Source organism: Lycorma delicatula, chromosome 6, assembly GCF_047948215.1.
Source record: "Lycorma delicatula isolate Av1 chromosome 6, ASM4794821v1, whole genome shotgun sequence".
NCBI lineage: Eukaryota > Metazoa > Arthropoda > Insecta > Hemiptera > Fulgoridae > Lycorma > Lycorma delicatula.
This window is the reverse complement of record NC_134460.1, coordinates 116,817,668-116,840,947: the sequence shown is the minus strand read 5'-3', so window position 1 is coordinate 116,840,947 and position 23,280 is coordinate 116,817,668. Positions and strand designations below refer to the sequence as shown.

At 28.2% G+C, this 23,280-nt stretch overlaps 1 protein-coding gene across 1 annotated transcript in view; it reads right to left on the bottom strand.

The window, feature by feature from the left end:
- ry (xanthine dehydrogenase rosy) overlaps positions 1-23,280 on the bottom strand; it is a 99,664-nt gene that overhangs the window by 52,439 nt on the left and 23,945 nt on the right. The window contains exons 5-12 of the mRNA XM_075368360.1: positions 19,968-20,266; positions 18,184-18,325; positions 15,592-15,759; positions 14,103-14,179; positions 13,303-13,396; positions 11,256-11,368; positions 8,993-9,174; positions 5,354-5,467 (exon numbers count right to left, since the gene is read on the bottom strand). Coding sequence (XP_075224475.1) covers positions 5,354-5,467; positions 8,993-9,174; positions 11,256-11,368; positions 13,303-13,396; positions 14,103-14,179; positions 15,592-15,759; positions 18,184-18,325; positions 19,968-20,266 — 1,189 coding nt within the window. The remainder of the gene's footprint in view (positions 1-5,353; positions 5,468-8,992; positions 9,175-11,255; positions 11,369-13,302; positions 13,397-14,102; positions 14,180-15,591; positions 15,760-18,183; positions 18,326-19,967; positions 20,267-23,280) is intronic.

The window sequence follows — 23,280 nt, the reverse complement described above, 5'->3', positions numbered from 1 at the left end:
TTTCATTTCAGTATACCCTCTACATCCTACATCCCTAACAATTTGTTTTACATATTCCAAACGTGGCCTGCCTACACAATTTTTCCCTTCTACCTGTCCTTCCAAAATTAAAGCGACTATTCCAGGATGCCTTAGTATGTGGCCTATAAGTCTGTCTCTTCTTTTAACTATATTTTTCCAAATACTTCTTTCTTCATCTATTTGCCGCAATACCTCCTCATTTGTCACTTTATCCACCCATATGATTTTTAACATTCTCCTATAGCACCACATTTCAAAAGCTTCTAACCTTTTCTTCTCAGATACTCCGATTGTCCAAGTTTCACTTCCATATAAAGCGACACTCCAAACATACACTTTCAAAAATCTTTTCCTGACATTTAAATTAATTTTTGATGTAAACAACTTATATTTCTTACTGAAGGCTCGTTTAGCTTGTGCTATTCGGCATTTTATATCGCTCCTGCTTCGTCCATCTTTAGTAATTCTACTTCCCAAATAACAAAATTCTTCTACCTCCATAATCTTTTCTCCTCCTATTTTCACATTCAGTGGTCCATCTTTGTTATTTCTACTACATTTCATTACTTTTGTTTTGTTCTTGTTTATTTTCATGCGATAGTTCTTGAGTAGGACTTCATCTATGCCGTTCATTGTTTCTTCTAAATCCTTTTTATTCTCGGCTAGAATTACTATATCATCAGCAAATCGTAGCATCTTTATCTTTTCACCTTGTACTGTTACTCCGAATCTAAATTGTTCTTTAACATCATTAACTGCTAGTTCCATGTAAAGATTAAAAAGTAACGGAGATAGAGAACATCCTTGTCGGACTCCCTTTCTTATTATGGCTTCTTTCTTATGTTCTTCAATTGCTACTGTTGCTGTTTGGTTCCTGTACATGTTAGCAATTGTTCTTCTATCTCTGTATTTGAACCCTAATTTTTTTAAAATGCTGAACATTTTATTCCAGTCTACGTTATCGAATGCCTTTTCTAGGTCTATAAACGCCAAGTATGTCGGTTTGTTTTTCTTTAATCTTCCTTCTACTATTAATCTGAGGCCTAAAATTGCTTCCCTTGTCCCTATACTTTTCCTGAAACCAAATTGGTCTTTTCCTAACACTTCCTCCACTCTCCTCTCAATTCTTCTGTATAGAATTCTAGTTAAGATTTTTGATGCATGACTAGTTAAACTAATTGTTCTGTATTCTTCACCCTTATCTGCCCCTGATTTCTTTGGTATCATTACTATAACACTTTTTTTGAAGTCTGATGGAAATTCCTCTTTTTCATAAATATTACACACCAGTTTGTATAATCTATCAATCGCCTCCTCCCCTGCACTGCGCAGTAATTCTACAGGTATTCCGTCTATTCCAGGAGCCTTTCTGCCATTTAAATCTTTTAATGCTCTCTTAAATTCAGATCTCAGTATTGTTTCTCCCATTTCATCCTCCTCAACTTCCTCTTCTTCCTCTATAACACCATTTTCTAATTCATTTCCTCCGTATAAATCTTCAATATATTCCACCCATCTATCGACTTTACCTTTCGTATTATATATAGGTGTACCATCTTTGTTTAACACATTATTAGATTTTAATTTATGTACCCCAAAATTTTCCTTAACTTTCCTGTATGCTCCGTCTATTTTACCAATGTTCATTTCTCTTTCCACTTCTGAACACTTTTCTTTAATCCACTCTTCTTTCGCCAGTTTGCACTTCCTGTTTATAGCATTTCTTAATTGCCGATAGTTCCTTTTACTTTCTTCATCACTAGCATTCTTATATTTTCTACGTTCATCCATCAGCTGCAATATATCGTCTGAAACCCAAGGTTTTCTACCAGTTCTCTTTATTCCGCCTAAGTTCGCTTCTGCTGATTTAAGAATTTCCTTTTTAACATTCTCCCATTCTTCTTCTACATTTTCTATCTTATCTTTTTTACTCAGACCTCTAGCGATGTCCTCCTCAAAAATCTTCTTTACCTCCTCTTCCTCAAGCCTCTCTAAATTCCACCGATTCATCTGACACCTTTTCTTCAGGTTTTTAAACCCCAATCTACATTTCATTATCACCAAATTATGGTCGCTATCAATGTCTGCTCCAGGGTAAGTTTTGCAGTCCACGAGTTGATTTCTAAATCTTTGCTTAACCATGATATAATCTATCTGATACCTTGCAGTATCGCCTGGCTTTTTCCAAGTGTATATTCTTCTATTATGATTTTTAAATTGGGTGTTGGCAATTACTAAATTATACTCAGTGCAAAAAACTCTATAAGTCGGTCCCCTCTTTCATTCCTTTTGCCCAGCCCGTATTCACCCACTATATTTCCTTCCTTGCCTTTTCCAATGCTTGCATTCCAATCTCCAACTATTATTAAATTTTCATCTCCTTTTACGTGTTTAATTGCTTCATCAATCTCTTCGTATACACATTCTACCTCATCATCATCATGGGCGCTTGTAGGCATATAGACGTTAACAATCGTTGTCGGTTTAGGTTTTGAATTTATCCTTATTACAATGACTCTATCGCTATGCGTCTTGAAATACTCCACTCTCCTCCCTATTTTCTTGTTCATCACGAAACCTACTCCTGCCTGCCCATTATTTGACGCTGAGTTAATTACTCTAAAGTCACCCGACCAAAAGTCGCCTTCCTCTTCCCACCGAACCTCACTAATTCCTACTATATCCACGTTTACCCTATCCATTTCCCTTTTTAAATTCTCTAGCCCACCAACCTTTTTTAAGCTTCTAACATTCCACGCTCCGACTCGTAGAATGTTATTTTTTACTTTTCTGGTGACCCCTTCCTTAGTAGTCCCCACCCGGAGATCTGAACGGGGGACTATTTTACCTCCGGAATATTTTACCAAGGAAGGCCATTATTGCTTTTGAAAATGCAGAGCCACATTTTCTTGGAAAAAAAAAAACAGCTGTAGTTTTCCATTGCTTTCAGCTGCGCAGTACTCAGAGGACTGAGTGATGTTGATACGGCCGTTTAAGTCGTCCTGACTCACGCCCCTAACAACTACTGAAAGAGCTGCTGCCCTCTTTCAGGAATCATTCCTTAGTCTGTCTCTCAACAGATACCTCTCCGATATGGTTGCACCTTCGGTCCAGCTACTCTGTATCCCTGAGCACTCAAGCCCCCTCACCAACGGCAAGGTCTCATGATCCATAGAGGAGGATTTTAAATGTAAATAACTTTAATTTGTATATGTGGGCTTGTGATTTTAAAGATATGTTTCTGATGCATGAAGGTCATTTTTGGAAGAATTACTTTTGTTGTGAGGAAATAGTGCTACGAGTTTTTCTATTGCGTTATAAAATTCTGAAAAGTGGAGGTTGCTGAGTTTGCTACTGAACCACTCATATACACAGAATAATGAACATTTCAAAGAATAGATGGAAACAATAATATTAGTTGCATTATAAAAAAAACGATAAACAAGTCTTTAAAAACAACAGTATCCCTCTTAAATACAACTTGTAGAGTGTTATCAGAGGTAATCTAGACCAGTTGATACATATACTGAATCCATTAAAGGAAGAAAACTATGTAGGTTTCATGAAAGGACAGTCCACCAAAGGCATAAATATTTTAGAATTTGCAGATGATGTAGTTGGGCAGCCAAATTTAAGGACCTCAGGTCAGTGAAAGAAACATTTATTAAAGAAAAAAAGTACTGGTTTGCTGGCCAGTACAAAAAGATGATGGATTATACAGACAGAAGAAAGATACCATGAGAAAGGAAAGAGAATTATAATATCAACTGCTGTATAGAAATAAGCTAATGAGTTCAAGTATCTAAGAGTGCTGTTAAACAACAGAAGACAAAGAAATCAAAAGTAAACTTGATAGACCAAAATAGATGTTTGTATGCTCGTGGAAAAATAATATTATTAAGATTATTATCATTCAAGACTAAAATATAAATATACAAAACAGTTATCTAACCTACCCGTCCAAGAAGTGAAATTTGGATTCTTTTCTAAAAAGAATGAAAACAGGCTTATTTTATTCAAAAATAAAATTTTACAGAATACATTTGGCTTAATCAAACAGGAAGAAAGTTAAGGAAATTAAGGAAACACAGAAAATATTATAAAAGGATAAAAGAATTTTAGCTTCCAAAAAAGCAACATACATACGAGTAGGACTTGTAAAAAAGTAAAGGGTATTAGATTGAAGGATGCGCAAAGGGGAAGCCAGAAAATTCTGTAGAGAGACAGATGGTCAGATGATGAGACCAAGGAAGAAGGGCCTCAATCATCTGAGAGTAGAACAACAGCCAGCAAATAACAAAAAGCCACAGATAAATTTCATCTATGAGGCAAGAACAGACTTGGGTTTGTACCCAAGGATGAAAGTATGTATCTATATGTATGACAAATACATACTAGATACAACAAACAACAGATATAACAAAAATGTGTACCTGGCTTTTCATTTCCAGATTCTAGGTACCAAAACGAACAAAATATGTTCCATAAAAAAATTAAAATTTCACCTGTTTTTCTTCTGTCCATCATTTTCTACTACTTAAAAAAAAAAATGTTACATTCAAGATGGAATTGAGGAATTATTACAATATTTGGTATACATGTTTATATCAATTTTCTCTAATAAATAAAGAATTATTGTGTAAATAAGTTTACAAATTTAACATACTGATGTGACAACTACTTTTTAATTTATGAAAATGTTTACAGAGTAACTTAATTTTTTTATTCATTAGAGAAAGTTGCACTAAATATTACAATGATTCTTCTATCCAGTCTTGAGACACAAACTTTTCTTTAAAAAACTGAAAAAATGAATAGGAAATTGTATTTTCCTAAGAACATTTTTTCTTCATTTTTAGATGATGTAAAAACCATATTGACAGACACATTTTTTTTGTTACAACTTGTAAAGAATAAAATTATGCATGTTCATGAAAAATATTAATTGAGGTGGAAAGCAAAAGTCTATGAAATACATCATTCACAAAGATAAGTGAATAAGACATTCAGTAAAATACACAAGATTATTATAAATCATAAAGTAACCTAACCACAGAGCATAGAGCACATTTAGATATCACTAATTCTGCTATTGGTGAGTATCTCCTAAATAAATCTCTAAATAAATATCTCCTCCTAGTTATTCAAGTTTGTTTTTTCTATTTAAAAATAAAAATAGAATTAAAATGAATAAACATTTTTTTAAAAATAATTATAACAAACAAATATATAAACTCCAAAAGAAGCACGATTTTCTGAAGAAGAAAAAACTGTATAGTCTAAACAAATAGAAAAACAATTACATAAAACACGTTTAGTAAATTTATGTTACCTTAATGTGAGTGACTGCCTATAACGGATCATACCACCAGGAGCACCAGGATCTAATGGAAGCTCCTTTACTAAATTTTGAAATATATTTTCCAATAGTGTTTTGTCCCATTTTCTACAATAAAAAAAGTAAACTTACAAAATGTACATATAGTTTTATGAATTCCAGAAATTATCTGCTATTAAACACAATCCTGACTGAAAAAAAGGGTAAATAAATAATCAAAATATACAACACGTAATATTAAAATACAAATTAAAACTTAACTATAATGAATGTCAATGAAAATAAACAGAAATAATGACAAGCAAGTGATTCATTACTTTTATTTTAACTATTCAGATTAATATATTCCCTTAACCATTAAGATTTTAAAAAAAAGTTAAATTCTCAAATGCTCCAAAGATTGAGATAAGTATTATAACGCAATGGATGACATGTATAGCATGGACATCACTTAAGCATTATTTTAATCCCTGACATGAAATTCATTTATAAGGATATGTATAATTACACAATTATAATTATAAATTTTAAGAGAAAAACTTGAAATTTAAAACAAATTTTTTTCATCTTATTGTTTATGGCACTATTTTGAATAATAAAAAATACTTTCTGTTCAGCAGTGTACTACTGTAAGTTATTTTTATGATAATTATATTTTCCAATTTACTTTTGACCAAATTGACATGTTTTGAGTGCCTAATCATAGTATAAAAAGAAACAACATAAGTTAAAAAGGTCTAATCTTTACAATCCAATTTGCTAGACATATCTTAGAAAATAATCATAATTACAATCCTAATAATTTTATTAATATTCTTGAATATTCCAATAACTTTCATAAAACAAATATTATATTTACTTAAATGTAAAAGTTTGATAAATGAGCAAACAAAATTTGATATGATGTATTATTTAAAGAAATATTAAAAAACAATATTGATTTTTAGGTTGGTTATACTGATTCATACTAATAAACATAACAATTGATAGCTTCATAATGAAATGATGGAGAACGTCTACATTATTTTTACAGTTTGACGATCAATTGTTGTATTTATAATTTTTGTTTTTAAAAAATTCAAAATTCATCTAATATATTAATTTGGGAAGGAAAAAATTATAATACATAACACATAAATGTTCCTGATGATGGATTAATATCTGAAAATGCTCAGACATAATAATAAAAATATTTGGTTAAGTGGAAATTATTATATAATTAATTTATAATGTGCGTTTATCAAACTATTCTCAAAAATATACTGCATTTTCTCAAATACAGTTATCAATAGAGGTATGTTATAACTAATGGTGAATTTAATAAATTGCTGACAGTTTTATGAAATATTACTTTAATAGATATATAATTATTCCATAATTTATTGCAAGTGTACTCATAAATTTCATATTTTTCATGTTTTTAATTCATTTATCATTTCTAATTACTATCTATTCTATTTACAACTACAATTTACTAAGAAATAGAATAATAATCATTCATTTACATTTTATATGGTAACAACGTTTTATTTTTAATTAACACAAGATATTTATCTTTTTTTTACATTTTTAATGACTATAAGCACTACTTGTATAAAATTAACAACCCAGTTCAATATTAATTTTTTAGCAAATAATTACAAGCAAAAATTATAATGGTATATTTTTATTATAACTTCAAGCTGTTGTACTTCTTTGAAACAAAGAAATTTTACAATTATTTACAATGATTCTTAAATTTAAGCCAGGATTATATTATTTCTACTTGACAGAAAAATAAACATAAATGATCTTATATGTGATGAAAATCTTTTGGTGAGGAGGTACAAATTTTTTCTACAGAAAGAAACTCAATTTCTAACCTATATGATTTTATATCCTATGAATTACTACGAGTTTTAAATTTAACAGAATTAATCAGGATAAATTTAAAAATACTTTTATCAATTTACACTTTTTTTAAATAGAAATAGGGGATTTGTATTATAAATTACATTATAAAATGATTTTAAAAAAATATATCAGCAGTAAAAAATAAACTTCAAAAGAATATATATAATTCATAATTTCAATCACTGTTATTTTTCATTTTTCTGGGTAACGGCACTTGAAAAAATCATGTCAAGGTAAAATTGGCTCAAAACCTAAAGAAAATTCAATTTCAAACCCCAATCCCACCGTGCAACTATAAGTAATACCATACTTTTCATCAAAAAGTCTATAAAAACACAAGAAATGTACTCGTTATATAACACAAACACATGAGGCAAAGACATTCTACAAATAAATAGCTGTTAACATCTTTAAAACATTATAATAATACAAATTTATCAATAATAGTTTATTCAATCAATTCTAAAAATAACAAAGAATATTCTATGACATTTATCCACATTTTTTAGAATTCATATTAACAGAAATAAAAAAATATAATTTTGTGATGACGGGAAAATTTATCAAAAAACTATCAATAGTTGTTTGTGTTAGTTTTATTTGACCCTATTAACCCAATCATCAGTCACTAAAATACACTTCAAGTTTCATTATACACATTCTTTTCCCTTTCATTTAACCTTCATACCCATGTCCTTAACAATATATCATTAATTATATTTTCACTAGAACCAAGGGAGCAGAAAATGTTCAGATTACTGAAATTTCTCTCAAACACAATTTTTTCAATCAGAAATATTTCCCCAAAACTCTAGGTCTACCACATCTGCCGTGTCAGTCACAAAATGCACAGTTTACGTCTTGCTTACTTTTAAATGTCAACACAGTTAATTAATGTACAATTACGATATTTTATATTCATTATACTATATATAGTGTATATCACGTAACATTATTTAAAGTTACTTAACTACTTTACTATTAAAGGAAAACAATACTTTTGCAGCTGGCCAACTAATAAAAACAAAGAAACACTATTTCTTACCCAAAAGCAACTAACGAATAGCACAGTAGAGGCGACGAGACACAATCACACATGCACACACTGGTGACCACAATCCATCTTATCAGTAATGTGTCCCTTGCCTGTTGCGATTTGAGTCTATGAGTCATTCCTCACCAGGAATGACGATGCTACCTTTGTTGTCATTATGCCTAATATTCAATGTTTCTTTTCAAAACTTGTTAAATGATCGATTATTCTAGTTAATAATTGTAAAAATGATGTGAATACAACATCAGTTGATATTTACGTCACGATTTATTTTTCATGAGTGGTAAAAATTTCTGTGAAATTTCCTCCAAACCAAGTTTGCATGTTCAAACATATTCTGCTCCCCTGTAGACTACATCACATATTTCTAACATTCAAAAAATGAAATTACACATCTGACTTTACAATCATTCAGTTGACAAACAGCTAATGCTAAGTGAAAACAGCAAATATAAACAAATTTTTTGTAATGGCAATTGTAGCTATCAACAAATTTTGGAAAACATTAAAATGTGTATAGTGGCAAATGTCAAAATGCATGCTCAATCTCAATTTATTTACCAGTCATCCCTTGTAATTCATAAACAAATATAATAATAATAATAATAATAATGTTTTACATGAAAAATAATATATTTATATATTATATAACAATAAAAAAAATTGTTTCATAACAGTTTACATACTTTCCAATTGAAGATTCACCAGTTCTTGTTGCAATAACTGTAGTGGGAGCCATTCCACCATATGATAAAACCAAATTAACAACATTGTCATCATCATCTAAAGTTAAATTGAATGCAGCATTTACAATGGCAATATCATCATCTCTTCTTTTAGCTTGCTTATATGCTCGAAAAAACTGATTCTGAAAAGTATACATTACTTTATTTTACCATCTATAACAACATAATTTTATTTTAAATTTGGTTTATCTTTATTATAAACACTTCAATTTTTTAAAAAATCACGATAAATAAGTTTATTGTGATCTAAATTAGAAGAAACAGTTAAATGAGGTGAATGGCAAAAATTAGAAGCAAACTATTGGGAAAAACAAATATAAAAGTGTTAAAATTATTAACTAAAGATAAATATTCAGTATAAATGTATCTAAATATATTATTTATTATAGGTATGTATATAAATTCACATTACCTACTTTGTTTACTGAATTAAGATACAGCACATTATAAACACAGATAGTTAATATTTTGTAACCATCTCCTTATTTTAAACTAACTTTTCAAGTCTTTTTAGAAAAGTATATTTTATTAATATTAAAACATTTTTAAAAAGTGCTAACATTTTTAAAAATTTTGTGGTACAGTTCATGAAGTTCTTGTATCAATTAACAGTAATTAGTATCAAACTTTTATCTAAGAAATAAGAACAATTTTAAATAGCACTATTCTTCTTTCGAGCTGCAATTTAAAACTCTACAAAGAAGTTTTTAAAATTCTTTAAATCTAAACAAATTTCATAAAAATTCAACACACAGTATTTTAAGATTTTTATTACTTTTATATTTTCACTGGTATGTTTCCTACACAAATCCTGAATTTAACTACATTTTTACTTTACTTTCAGCTTAGTTATAAGACAAAATAAATAGGTAATTATTGCAGTAGTAAAACAGCACGAAAAAACCATTATAACACTTTTTTTTACAAATATTAAAAATGTATAAGACATTTTTAATATTTTTTACCTCATATTTAAATTACATGAATACTTTTTTTAAAAGATGATTTCATTTTAATAATAACTTCTTCCTTCAGGGGGAGTTAACAGACAAATTGAAATCAAATTCAACCACACATAAAAGAATACACACAAAAAGTATATCTATCATAAGCAGATACATATCAAAATCAACCTTTTCAAATCTCATATAAATATGAAGCACATGCAATTTGTGTGTGGTTTGTTGTTATGATTTAAACGACATGTAAATTCTACAGTTTGCACATAGAAACCAATATTTCAAAACACTACACACTAAATTTGACAAAACAACAAATTAAATAATATATCACATAATATTATTCATGATAATGGGAATTACTGTACTCTTCAAGGCAACTGAGAGTAATCTCACCTGTCTGTAAAATCACTATGTCATGCAAAACTTTGTGCTTAACCTTTACAAGTAGATCATTAAACACTTATTTGTATAACAGTAGTATCTCCTGTACAGTATCAGGATGTTATATAGAATATCAATAATTAATAAGAATTAATGATAAACTATATAATAAATTTTACATTATTTTATATAAAAACAAATTCTAATGCTGACGGTACCTGCAGTACCTGCCAGAGCAAGCAAAAAAGAGCAAAATTGCTTTTTCTTTCTAAAAATTAAACTGAATCTGTAACACTTTTCTTAATCCTTTGTAAAATGATTATGTAAAATCTTCACAAATAAATTAATTTGTTTAACTCCCTTCTTGATATAAGAATGATATTTGAACATTCTTCTATGATCCAAATAAAAATAAGCTTTTAACTACTAAAATTCTTGTATCAATTAAAAAATAAAACTATGATGGCACATTTAAAAAATATGCAAAAATATCTTATATCTTAAATGAAAGCCATTTTTATACTGTTAATTTCATGTGAAACAGCATCTACAAAAGGACAAGTTAAAAATATTAACAAACAACTATAAATATATCAGCTATTCTTATAAACATCTGTAAAGTTCCCAAATAAATGCATAAATAATATCACATACAAATAAATTCAGAATTTTTCAGATTCAGAACATATACAAATAAGTTTAATAGTTAAAACATATTCAGATTTTGATGAATTATCACAGATATATTAGACAATTATAAAGCCATCTTCATTTTTATTGTACACAATAAGTAATGAATACAATAAATATTCCACAAGAATAATAAAATATAGTACAAAGTATTAATAAAAAAATATTACTTTTTCTGTATGCGGAATGATAATGTGGGTTAATACTTCGAAAGGATGCACTACATTCTTCCTGTAACCTGTCCAAAAATTTTCATCCATACAAACAGTTCTTTTCCCAAATTCTGAAATGAAAATCAACAAGAAGTCAAAATGAAAATTACTTCATGATATAAAGACCCAATTTTTTCAATATGCACAAAGAAATACATTAAAAAATTCAAAATTATAGATTACAGGAACTTCCAAGAGAGAACAAAGTTATCAGTAATTATCAACTTATGATTATACTACATTTAACAACATAAACTATGAGGCATATTCATAAAGTAAGGGACGTCAGCTTATATTTAAATAATAGTGGGTCTGAACACAGTTTCATGCAAGCAGGGCCATCTATCAGCTATTTACAAAGCTACTGCAGTTATTGATTTAGTAGTCGTTTGCCTACTGATGAATACAGATTGCAATGTCCACGAAAATCGTTTCTCCCGCCAGTTGTGAAGTGCACACTGATTTGTTTTTTGTGCGCAAAAGGATCTTCAGCGGTTGAAATTCATCAAGAGTTGTGCCTAGTGTATGGACCTACAGTAATAATCGGCGATTGATGATTAGTGCTCTGGCTAATGAATTTTCGCATGTTGGACACACCTCTATCTACACGATTGTCACAGAAAAGCTCAAATATCACAAATTATGTGCAAGGTGGGTACTGAAAGTGCTCACTGACCAACACAAAGAGCAAAAAATGTACAGTGGATGAGCATTTTTGAACTGCTATCGACAAGATGGAGATGATTTATTTTTCCACATTGATGTGGGTGATGAGATGTGGATATCCTACACCAACGCAGAATCGAAACAACAGACAATTCAGTGGCACCATTCAAGTTCCCCAAAACTGATAAGTTTAAGCAATCTCTGTACTTGAATTGAAAAATGTTGGCTACTGATTTTTGGGATGAAAAAGGCATCATTTTGGTAGATTTCATGGAACGTGGATCAACAATTACAGCTGATGAATACTGTGAAACGTTCACCAAACTGAGACATACGATCTGAAATCTATGAAGCAAGAAACTGTCATCCGGCGTAATTCTCCTTCATGACAATGCGCATCTTCACATCACTGTCTTAACCAAGAAGAAGATTCAAGACTTTCGTTGGGAACTTTTTGACCAGCCTCCATACAGTCCTGACCTTGCACCTAGTGACTACTTCCTCGTCTTGCATTTGAATAAGTAGCTTGATGGACATGGTTTGAAAATTATGAGGAACTCAAGACTGCCATTGTCAACTGGTTCAATTCCCAGGTGGCAAACTTCTATGCAGAGAGGTTAAAGAAACTGGTACAGTGTTACGAAAAGTGATTAGAACTGAATGTCAATTATGTGGAAAACTGAAGTGGATATATAGTAAACTAAAACTGTAAGTAAAACCCTTTTCTCATACGTTAATTTTTTTTAATGACTAAGCAGCCCTTACTATAAATATGCCTCGTAATAATAAATAAATAATAATAAATGGTATAAACTTAATCCTAAAAAGAGAGATTTAACTTAAAAATAAATATAATACAAACATAAATAAATCTAAAAAGAAGGGAAAATAATTTATGGTTATGGTGTTTTAAAACAACACTTTGCATATAAAGTAAGGATGACAATAAAAGTAAGGTAGCACACCTAAAAGGTCACCCATGCAGACAAGAAATGTGATATTAAACACATAAGTAAGAATTAGAAAGAGATTCTCTGTACATATTTTTATGAAGTTTGAAATCACATGGCAGTAAAAATTGGCAATGGTTTTGAATTACTTTATAAATGTTATATGAGACTAACATTGTTGTTTTTTAATTAATTATGTTTATCAGCAAATTACATCATGTAATACTGAATAAAATAAGTATATACAACAAATATTTAATGATTTGATTGCATTAAACAAACCAAGCAAATAGTGAAAAGTACAATAACATTTAAACTAAAAAAAATAACAGTTATAATATCAGTAACTAAAAATATTAAAATCTAATTTCAAAAATAACATTTCTTACCAGAACTTTGTAAATGTAACTGACATTTAGCTGCCATAAATATTGGATTTAAATCTGAAATTGGACTACCTGTCATAATATTTCCACCAACAACCTAAAAGCAATCATACAAATGTATTTTTCTCTAAATTATAATTAATACAATTATTGAAAATAATATTGTATATTATATTATGTATATTATTATTATTATTATATATTGTATATTATTTTAATAAATAATAAAATTAATTAATAATAATAAAATAATTAATTATTATTAATTAAAATTAACCCACAATAATTTTATCATTAATGTCAAACAATTTTAACAGATGAAAAACTGCATAATTTATGTCGCCAAAAAATTATTTTCTCAGATAACATGGATATTTTAAAATAATGTTCTTATAATCAAACGTTTCATAAATTATAAAATTTAATTATTTTTCAAAACAAATGGATGCACAATATACTCAAAAAAGATTTCATAAAATATTAATAAATATTTTATTTTTAGCAACAAATTTTTTTTAATAAGTTAATTTTAATTTTTTTAAATGTTTATTGGCTAGTGGCCAAGTGATATGTTGCATAAAGAGAGAGAAAAAAACAACCATTCTGTAAGCAGAAAGGTATCCAAAGATAAGCTTCTTCAAGCAAATTAAATATCCAAAACCTGAAAAAGGTTGAGCTGTAATAAATACCATTGAAAATTTCACATTTAATCAATCCCACAAATTAGATTTCACTTGAAATTTAATTGAAAATGTGAAATTAAAAATAAATTTTTACAAGTAAATATGTAACTTTCTACTTACACCAGCATTTCTAATCTGTTTTCCAGCAAACCAATGTAACATTTTATTGATTTCTTTAAATACTTCTACTTTGAAATCTGAAATAAAAAAATACAGACAATAATTAAAGAAAATAAATAAAAATCATCTACAAATAAGAATGGTTTTTCATATGGGTCTCCATTCCTTTCTATTTTTAGATAAACTTTTAAGCTCCAAAGTCCCAATATTCGTTTAAATTATTTCCAATATTTACTCTTTTTTGAACCCTCATTTTTACATCTTCTATTCTCCATTTTTCATCCTGTCTATCTATTTAATTTTTTTTATCTTCTCTATGCCCTAATTTCAGATGTCTAGCTTTTCTTTTTCCTTTCTCCCTAGTCCACATTTCATACCCATAAAGAAGTATACTCCAAACATAACATTTAGATGGTTTTTAAGTATAATTCCATCATAACTACTGTTTTTTATTATCTCTTCCTTAGTCATTATTATTCTGGGTTTTATTTCCTTCTTCCTTTTACAACCTTCTGTTAATATGCCAATTATATATTAAACTATTTTGCTTGTCAAGTTTGCCCTCTTTTGTTCAGATTTGGTGACTTATTTTTATTATTTTAACTAATGACAATTTTTTAACAATTTAATTACTTCAGATTCAAATATTTACTACTTGTAAACTACAATAACCAAATTCTTTTCAAATAACTTTAAAGATTCCCTGATAACTGAAAAATATCTCAAATACGGATCTAAAACATACATAATTCAAACAGAAAAACTGGTTTAAAGAGTGTAGTACAGGTAAGGTACAATGACAGTCAGACTGGTTTCATTGTAGTGGGTATGTTTTATTCGATCCAGAGAATTTCAATAACCCAAGAATTTATTCATTTTTATAATAAGTTAAGTTGAATAACATTTATTAGGATCGACTGGTGAATTTTTTACAGTATGTAAAAAATTTACAAATCTGTTTGGAAATAATGAAAAGGTATTTACTAGATGAAAGGAATGTTGAAAGAAATTAAGTTGGAATTAAGTTTTAAAAAGCTTTCTTATGTTATAGAGACTGTTACGCTGAAAAAAAAAATGCCCTGATTCTGCAATTTTTAAATTGACTTCATTATTCTAGCTCAAAGAGTGAATATGATAGCAATGTATGGAAAGGTGCCTACAAAAAGAGTTCAAAGACAATGATTTCTTTCACTAGATCTAGTTAGTAGTAACATTTACAAGTATTTATATCGGAGTTCAGTACAAGAAATTATCTTCAAACAAAATAAGTAAACAATCTATTCAGATCAAAACAAGATTAGATTGTATCTGCGCAGATGTGCTACATTTTCTTTTAATTCAAAAATTCTATAGTAAATGAGAAAGACTATTCAAGATAATTTGAAAATTACTAGCAGATAATAACAAATGCACAATTAAGCTAAGTATTAACCTAAGTATTGAAGTTGCTTATAATGTTAATGTTTTAAAAGTATTTTCAAAATCTTACCGTCTAAGACAGATATACGTTTTTCAAGTTCACCATGTAAATCTGACAATGTAACAGCTGCACCAACTTTAACAGCATCATCTACATCTAAAACTTCAGTTAATTCATGAATCTGATTAGGATGAATCAAAACTGGATACAAACAGTTTTTAAACTTTACTTCAACTCCTGTAAACATAAAATAATTAAAAAAACATTTTAGCAAAAATTACCACCATTTTATACCAATGCAAATTATTTTTTTTTATCTTTACTGAGTGTAAATTATATTCTAATAGACTCTAATATTACAAATGACTTATGATTTTTACTAATTCTACAATTTTACAGTTAGATAATTAATTTACAAGCAATTAATTTAAAGCAATGCGACTAAATCATGAGGCTCTAAGTGTAATTACCACAAAATTAAGAATAATCACAATAAAAAAAAACAAAAAAAAACGTAGTGCGCTATAATTTTTAATTTAACTGTGATAAGTTTTCCAATGAACTGAATAAATTGGCTAAGATTAAAACAAATCTTTTAACATTTTTCATAATGGCAATATCTGTTAAACATTTAAATGGTAAAAAGTAGACATTTTCTCAATTTTTCAAACTTACCACTGGACATAAACATAAGTGGCAAAATCTAATCAATTATAGAGATATTTAGCAATTATAATGGCTGTGATATTTTTTCATTCAACGAGAACACTGTATTCATTTGTTTCTATATTATAAATGGAAGGTTTTGTTTATTTATATATTAAGGAAGGAAGGTCTTGTAATGGAGATAAACACTAGTTGTATTACTATTTAACATAAGTTAGTACTGGTTTGTTCTGTAAACAATTTGTAAAAGTAATTTTTTTGTTGGTTCTGTTACATCTTTTTCCATCTTTTTTTTAGTTTTCAGAAATTTTACATATTTACTATTGATTATGTACAGTTATTTTTTTATAAAATTTAATATTTAAAAGTTTTCTCTGAAAAATGTATGCATTTTATATTTTAGTTTATTTTACTTTCTTCCACTTTAATAACAGTTATAAAAATTATCATAGGTGTACTCAATGTATAAATTTTGTGATAAACAGTTTTTATATTATAACTTTCTTTTTCAAATAATGATGTTAATGACAAATTTTAACCCCTTTCATACTAAAGAATGTGTGTGCTAAGTTTTTGTTAATAACAACTGATGATAAAAATTACTTAAAACAAACGTTTGAAATGACAAATCAAATAACAAATTTCTTAAAAACTTTTTAAGAAAATTACTAAAAATACAACAATTTTTCTGTTACAGACAAGTTTGTTAGTTTACAAAAACAAACAGTTCAAAATTTTATACCTTATAATAACTTTTCCAGGAATTTCAAGGATCATTCTCTATGAAATTGTGTCAGACTATTTGTAGTTCTCACAGTAGGTAGCAAACATACTTTATGAGGAGTACAAAAACAAGTGATCTGGCATTGCTAACCTTTACGTATAGTGATAAAGGACACTACTGATGAGAGAAGGATGTGTTGAGTGGCTCTAGATGCAAAACAACAATCCATAAAGTAAATATACATCATTCAGGAACATGTTAAAGCATACAAATCAACTTAAAAGATTATGTGCTCTGTTTTTAGAAAGGCAATTCATTTTGTTTGTTGAACTTTTACAACAAACTTTCAATAATAACTATTTCCTGTTATTGTTAATCTTAAAATAATGAATTGTATTATGTGACTTAAAACAAAAGAAGTGACATGTTTTAATTACTTTATTACATTATTTTACGACTCATGACGCTACTTGGCCAGGTACTCCCACTCAAATCCAACAATTCATCTCATCTTTTGGCTGGGAACAAACAAGTTATCCCACCAAACTTAACACTATGTGATTTCATCTATTTCTGTACGTATTTTGTACATCATTTTGATGAAGCAATTCAAAATTGGTTGTTTTCATATGTAATTTTTTTACAATTTCAGAATACAAAAATACCATTATGATTAATACCTCTGTATAATTAATCATTACAGAGATTTTTCTGTGGGGCTTCCAAGTTATACAGAAAAATAGTTTGAGGTAAAAATGATATAAATTTTTTTTCTTTTTTTAAAAGTAAATCAATCGATTTTATCCTTAATGATTTTTTTCTAATATGCCCTACAACAAACCAACAGTAAAAATTAGTAGCATAAGTTAACACATCACTAGAAATCTTTAAAAAATAGAGTCATAACGTAAATTCATGAAAACTAAGTAAAAACAAAATATTTAGAAAGTGTATATTACATTTTTCAGAAAAGAAGGAACAAATTAATAATAACAACATAAGAGTTAATTAAGCTTATAAATTACAATTTTAAGTTTACAGTATTATAAATATTAAAGTAAAATAATCTTCAACTGATAGTTACAATTATCTGAACCTAAGTTCTCAACATTTTTGTTTTTTCTTAAAAATTAGATAAGATAAATATAATTTACTGACAGGTTTTATAGTGCTTTAAGTGCAACCATGATATTATTACTAGATAACAATCCATATGTGTCTAATGCAGTAGAACTGATAAAAAGATGAATAAATATTAAAAAATAATATACCTATTTCTGTATTTCCATTAACAATCCTTGCGTCTGGAAATGTTTTCTTCAATTCTAATAATTTTTCTAGATGATTTGGTCTGTACCATGTAACCCTAGGGCCTTTAAAGGCTATATTTTGATTATCTAACTTCCTTGATAGCTAAACAAGAAAAAGATTAAATTATACAAACAAAAAGAAAATATTAACTCTTTTCAATCCTATTATGAATGCACATGAATTCTTCCTAACTTATTTTCAATTTTGTCTATGCAATAAGTATTGTATAATACTTATATAATACAATAATTGAGTCTTACTCGATTCTAAAATACTCAACTCAAAGATTACTTAAAAACTTCAAGTACTTGCACACCCATATTGTAAGTATGTACTACCAGCATCATGAATACTTATTTATTCATTGTGCAAATTGTTAGATATGTATTTGAAATTTGCACCCCTGCTTAAAACAAAATTCGAAACATGAATCATATGTAAAATAAAGGAAAAGATTTTCTAAAAAATTTTCTTTGTTTTTACCAATGACTAAAGCCTTTTCATTGAGTGGAAATATAAGCAATTATTCTTTCACATAAGCAGCTACACATAAGTTGCTTTTAAGTAGTTTTTACATAAGTTGTTATCTATACGTAAGAAGCTATCTTTTAGTAATTTTTCTGCTCAAATAGAATTTTTCAAGTCTAGCCTTGACATTTTAGAAGCTTCAATAGATTTCTTTGACTTATGGTGATTTTTCAAAACCTTCCCTGAATAGAAATTTCCTAATTTTCAAAGCCTAGGGGAACCTTGTAATAGTATTATCAATGGTAATTAATATTAATTATGTAAAAACTTACTGTGACTGTAAAGTCAAAAAAGTGCAGTAGTAATTACATTAGTTCATAGATATCCGTTTCATTTTATTTCAATGAAGTTCTATAAAGAAGGAATGCCAATTTTTATTTTTCCTTATTTATTATTTTAATAAATATTCTTTTATTATTAATTTATTAATTTTTAATTCCTTTAGTATTATGTTTATATGTACTTTTTGTTTCAAATGTGTTCCAGGAGTGTGGATGAAACTTCATGAATCATCTATACAAGTATTACCTGGATTATACTCCTGGGTCAGATTTGACTTTTAGAGTGGGTAGAGACTTAAAAAAAAAATCCCATCCATATCAAACATAGTTTATAAAATAATGGGTGTTTTTATTATTCTTATAATCATTATTTTGATGAATAACTACTTATCAATCAAATATAGATAGATATTCCCAAACGATAGTAAAAATAAATAGTGTGCTACATCCATTTAATGCAAATAACATAAAATATGCTTTTAATAACTAGAGCCCAATGCTTGTAAAACCATTAGAATACCAAACTGGGCAAGTAAGAAAAAAAGATTCAGGAGAAATACATGTAAAAAAATTAAAATAAATAAATACCATACATTTTTAGAATTTTATAGTATAAACATAATTAGTTCAGTCAATTTCTACAAAATTCTTCACGTTTATAAAGAATGGAATTATAAAAACAAATTAAGATTAACTGCTCTACATCACTGTTCCCTGAAGATGACAAATAACTCCAAAAATCCATACTACATAAATAACAAAGAAATATGCTAGTGACAATACTTTTTGAACTACATAAAAAAGTTTTTTCAGTTTACAATGAGATACATGTAGTAAATTAAAAATAAATAAACTAATTAGTTTTTAACCTGAAATTCACAATAAAGTTAAACAAAAATAATAACTAAACCTTTGATTACTGAACAATGAAGTACCTGTAATTCAGGAGGAAAAATAGGTTCTTGGCTAGAATCATATGGTAAAAATTCACTAGAATCAAATAAAGCAGCAGGTCGGTTAACATCCTGTGAAGTAACAGTTCCATTTTGAAAACCATTCACTTGAACTTCTGAACTGCAATTCTTAGCAGTTTCTTTATTTTTACAACATTGTTCTCCCAAACCACATACCCCATTACTTATACTGTTCATTCTCTGAGCTTTCTCCCATTCTTCAGTAAATGTTCTATAGCCTTCAATTATTGGACGATAACCAGTACATCTGCATAAGTTACCTATAATAAAAATAAAATAAAATCTAAGAAAGGAATGTTTTTTAACTGGCACACTTACTTTTAGTTAATACAACTCTTTTTTTTTAAATATGAAAACAGATCTAAAATACAACTTTGTATTCAGAAATTGCTCAAGTAATTTTAAAAACAACTTTACATTACATATCTTTTAACAACAGACTGATACTCACTCTCTTCAGTTTAGTTCTAGAAGTTTTTTTTTTTGTATTAACCCTTGTCAATGGCAAAGCTATACTACCAAACCTACTCTTTGCTTTTTGTGGGTAGCTAATCTGCTGCAAAGCACTCACTTTTTTATGCATTTGTAACATTTTACAAATTTTCTTCCCAGTTTATTAAAGAAAGCAGTTTCCTGAACTAATAAATAAGAATTAATTTTACATCCAAAGTTGATATGCAGAATTTTCAAAAATTGAAGTAGTAATGAATGTTAATTAAAAAGAAAAAAAATTCTGAAATTTAAAATAATCTCCACATTCATTTTAAAATATTCACTGTGGAAAAAAAAAACAAAATTTTATACAAAAAGGTTTTTAAAATAGTATAAAAATTATCTAAACAACATTATATGTGCAAAAATATTTTGTATATTATATGTATAAAATTTCAGTCCTCAACATTTTTCTTAAATCATGAATCACCCCCATTAAAATCTTCAAACGTATTTTTTTATTTGTAGATATTTTTAAGGGATGAAAATAAAAATAGGGTAGGAATTATGAATGTAGAAAACACTAACACAATAATACAGTTATTGCTGGAGAATGCTTCCCTGCCACATGTAAAACGGTAAATGTAATAGATTAATGGTTTTTCTATCTCTTAATTAATACAATATTTACTGTGTAAGCAAAACATAATTGGAAAATAACAAAATACTTCACATTACATATGTAAACCTTCTCATCGATTTTCCCTATAGTTTCATCCACGATTGTTAGTAATGGTATTAATTACAAATTTAAAATGTTAAAACACTCCAGTAATTGTGTAATCAAATGTTTTAAATAAATTATTTCCAACCATCTTTAAAATATACAGAATGAATCACAAAGTTCTCCTGGGACTTTCACAACCTATTCTACTTGTGCTACTTGTGAAAATACGGAAAAAGTTTGTAAACATATATCCTAAAATGCTTCATTTGTGTGTTTAGAGCTAGTGAAAGATTTCACTCGGATTTCAGATGTAACACAACAGCACAGTCTGGGCTTAGCCCTACTGAACGAAGTGATATGACTGTCAATCTGTTCTAAACAAGAAATGTGTGTTTAAAATAGGTTACTGTGTTTTTCGGAACATGTAATTTCTTTCTGATTACGATAATAACACAATTAAAAATATTAATCTACATTACTGTATTCATAAATGAAATAAATTTAACCTGCAATTAATTACAATAATTTTAATTAAGTAAATGTTTTCACTAAAACGTTGTCATAGTTCACAGAATTATATTCAAAGCTAAGCGGATAGTAATAATTTAGACATATAGGCCAACGGAATCAAAACAAGTTGGATATAGCTGCGGAATAAAAAGTAAAATAACATTTTTACATTAATTTACTAAATAATCAAACAATCAATACTACCTTAATACAGTAACCAGCAATAATATTGCTACCAGCTTTGTCTGCAGTTTCCATAGAACTATCTTCTGTGATAGGCCAACAGCCCTCAATTTCTGAGTTTGACTCAGTTTCACTTCTACCAGAATTAATTTCCAATTCGTCGTCACTCCCTGATGTCTCATCATGTCCATCCCTATATGTATAATTATGCTTTCAATGGCATCTGCTTTCCAGTAAGAATCCATTATCTTCTGAACTTTCAACACTAATAGTTTCCAATCTTCTACAGTAATTGACGAAATTGCATCTAATGTAACGGCTCTTGGTTCTCTTAATGACAATTGGGACATATTTCGCTCTTGCGTATTTTTTTAACTAGATTTCAAATAAATTCAATTGGGTTAAAATCTGGGTGGTAAGGTGTAAATCTAAGCACTGTAATTCCTTTGTTATTTAGTATTTCGTCTAATTCATACTGTGATTCTGGGAGGTGTAGTTTGACAATTTCAAAAAGTTCTTTTTTGTTAGATCTGGGTCATAGTTAATTTCATTTTTTTGGAACCATTCTTGAATACCTTTTTTCATGGAATTGCATGATGGAGGTTTATTTTTTTGTTTATTATGTTAACGTACGTTATCTATAACTAAAATACAATTTGTCTGTACTGCTGGGATAATTTGCTTTTCAATATACTTCAAAAAATTTTTAATGTTCATTTGTGATAATCTTCTGTTTTACTCTTGGAATCATACATTAAAAAGAACCATCTATGAATCCTATATCCACACCAACATGAGCCACAATTAAACAGTCACCAGCACTACTGTTAACAAAAACACCTACTTGGTACAATGTCACTTTGCCAGCATTTTTTACCGTACAATGTGTGTGCATCCATGTTTCACCTAAGTATATGACCGATCTCTTTAGCTTAGAAGTTGCTTTTTTCTCCGATACCTAAGAATAATGCACGTTCCGCGATTACATCATCTAGTTTACACAAAATCAGTCTTCTATATTTGCACTCCCTGAGTTGTAAACCCATAGATTTTATAATTTTCCTTAGTGATTCTCCACTAGCGGTAATAGTCGGTTCCCTGCAAGAAAAACTGTGTAATTTTCGTATAGTAGGTATTTCCTCTTAGAATTCAAAATATTTAAGAAATCTCTTCTAATAACAGACCTGTCGAAGTCATCTATTTCATATTTATATTATCATTACTTAAACCAAAACAACTGATGTAAGAAATTTATACTTTATTTACTTGTAAACAATATGATACTTTATTTACATGAAATTAATATAAATAAAGCCAAATAAGTAATACGTAATACTATCATGATATGCGTCTGTGTTATGTCCATACATGCAGACAATGTTTAAAACATCAATCTAATCTTACGGCTGAAGTCACAATTAC